General features: G+C 52.4%; 1 protein-coding gene across 1 annotated transcript in view; it reads left to right on the top strand.

Moving 5' to 3' along the window:
* Positions 1-1,151: 1,151 nt before the first annotated feature.
* The window catches only part of NATD1 (N-acetyltransferase domain containing 1), a gene marked incomplete at its 5' end in the record, with an annotated part of 982 nt that continues 287 nt past the window's right edge, over positions 1,152-1,846 (top strand). Inside the window, one exon of the mRNA XM_009869329.1 lies at positions 1,152-1,270. Within this exon, the coding sequence (XP_009867631.1) occupies positions 1,152-1,270 (119 nt within the window). The remainder of the gene's footprint in view (positions 1,271-1,846) is intronic.

Below are 1,846 nucleotides of genomic sequence, written 5' to 3' on the forward strand. Positions count from 1 at the left end.
GGCTGGAAACGCAAAGGTTTCCATCCAATGTAGGAAGAATGAGTCTCTGCCTAAAAGGAGCAGGAACAAAAACTTGAGCTGTTTCTCTGGAAACACAGAATCCAAACGGGCTCATTTCTAGTGTCTTTCAAATACAGGGAGCAAGTGAACTGGGCTGGAGTTGTCAGCTGAAATGCAATAAAATAAAGGATAAAATGCAGGTGAACCTTGTGGCCCTTCACCCTCCAATAACCATTGGAGGGAAAGGAAAGGTTTCCATTATTTTAACTGAGCTTGTCTCTTGAATTGGAAGCTTGCGTTTCTGAAACTCACTTTTAAATACAGAAACCCTTGAGAAATGAGATATTTGCTTTTGCCTTGAAGGCAGAAGCTCAGGTTCTGCAGATGAAGCCAGGGGGGTGTTATTATCTCTCCTCTGGTTTACATGTGTGCTGAAACTTCTTTTTTCCTGTAACTGAGCTGCAGTGAGAAATGTCAGGGTGTTGTAACAGGAAGCCTCTGTGTGTGTGTGTGTGTGTGTGTAAACCTGTGTGCACGAGCCCCCTTGCATGCCTGCACCTGTGTGCACTTTTGTGGATGTTTGTGGGACTCTTCTCTCCCAGCATCTTCCCCAAAATGTGACCATCCAAATGCTGCAACACCAGGTCAAGAAGCCTTATTTTGCTTTATATGAGGTGACAGAAAATTCTGGGCTGTAGAAAGGAATTGACCATTACCTGGGTCAGCTTTGTCCTGCTCTTCCCCTCCTCTTTTTGCTCACTCCTCCATCAAGACATCCCACTCCTCCTCACCACCTGCCTTCCTACCCTAAATGTGTTGTGTTGGCTCCTTGGCCCTTGGGTAGAAAAGGTCGAGGAGCTTGGAAAAGCCAAACAGATCTGCCTTTGCTCTGACTTCGGGGAGGGATCAACAGGGACATCCAGGTGTCACTGAAAGCAAAATTTCCACTGAGAGTTTCCTGCCTGAGACCACCCAGTGTTGCAGCTGCTCCTGTGGGTGTGAGGAGCCGTGCGAGGGCTGTTGCAGCAGTCCCAAAGCTGCGTGTTCACTGCTGTGGGCTCCTCGGTGAACATCACCACCTGATGGTGGGCTCAGAAGGCCAGGGCTCCCCGGAGACATCCCGAGCCTCACCCCTCTCTCACATCCCCCAGGTTGTCATGACAAGGCGGTGCTGCTCTACGAATACGTGGGGAAGCGGATCGTGGACTTGCAGCACACGGAGGTACCAGATGCCTATCGAGGGAGAGGAATCGCCAAACACCTCGCGAAGGTATGGCCAGAGCCCCTGGGCAGAAGCTGTGGCTGAAGCAACTCCCCACTGCATTGGTGTTGCACTCATGCACGTTCTGATGGGAGATGGGGGCAGGTGGAAACGTGCAGTCAGATATTCCTATTTTTGGCAGGTGGAAGGGCTGGGTGAGTGCCAGCGCATCCAGCTACTCAGCCCTTTCCTCCTCACAGCAAACAGCCCCCGTGCCCACCTTGCAGCACCTTTTCTGGGAACTGGACCCCCTCATATTAAAGCTTCAAAGCCCTCATGAGCCTTCTTCCTGCCTTGAGCCCTGCTTTTGAGGTCCACAGCCATGCAAGGGGAGCTGGGGAGCCACAAGAACAGTAGTGGGGGGACTGCAGGGTCATGCTTTGGGGTTACAGCCACTCCCTGGCCCCATGAGCCGCGGTAAATGGGTGACAAAGGTGGCCTTCGCGTAACACGGCTGCTCTCCTGAAGTGCAGCATCACCCAGGCTGGATGTGTTGAGGATTACCTGGGTGGGGGGAGTGGTCCTTGCACACCTCTGGTTAAACTGGGGACCCCATGGCACTGTGGAGGCTGTGGCAGGATGGCT

Source organism: Apaloderma vittatum, unplaced genomic scaffold (assembly GCF_000703405.1).
Source record: "Apaloderma vittatum isolate BGI_N311 unplaced genomic scaffold, ASM70340v1 scaffold28825, whole genome shotgun sequence".
Classification (NCBI taxonomy): Eukaryota; Metazoa; Chordata; class Aves; order Trogoniformes; family Trogonidae; genus Apaloderma; species Apaloderma vittatum.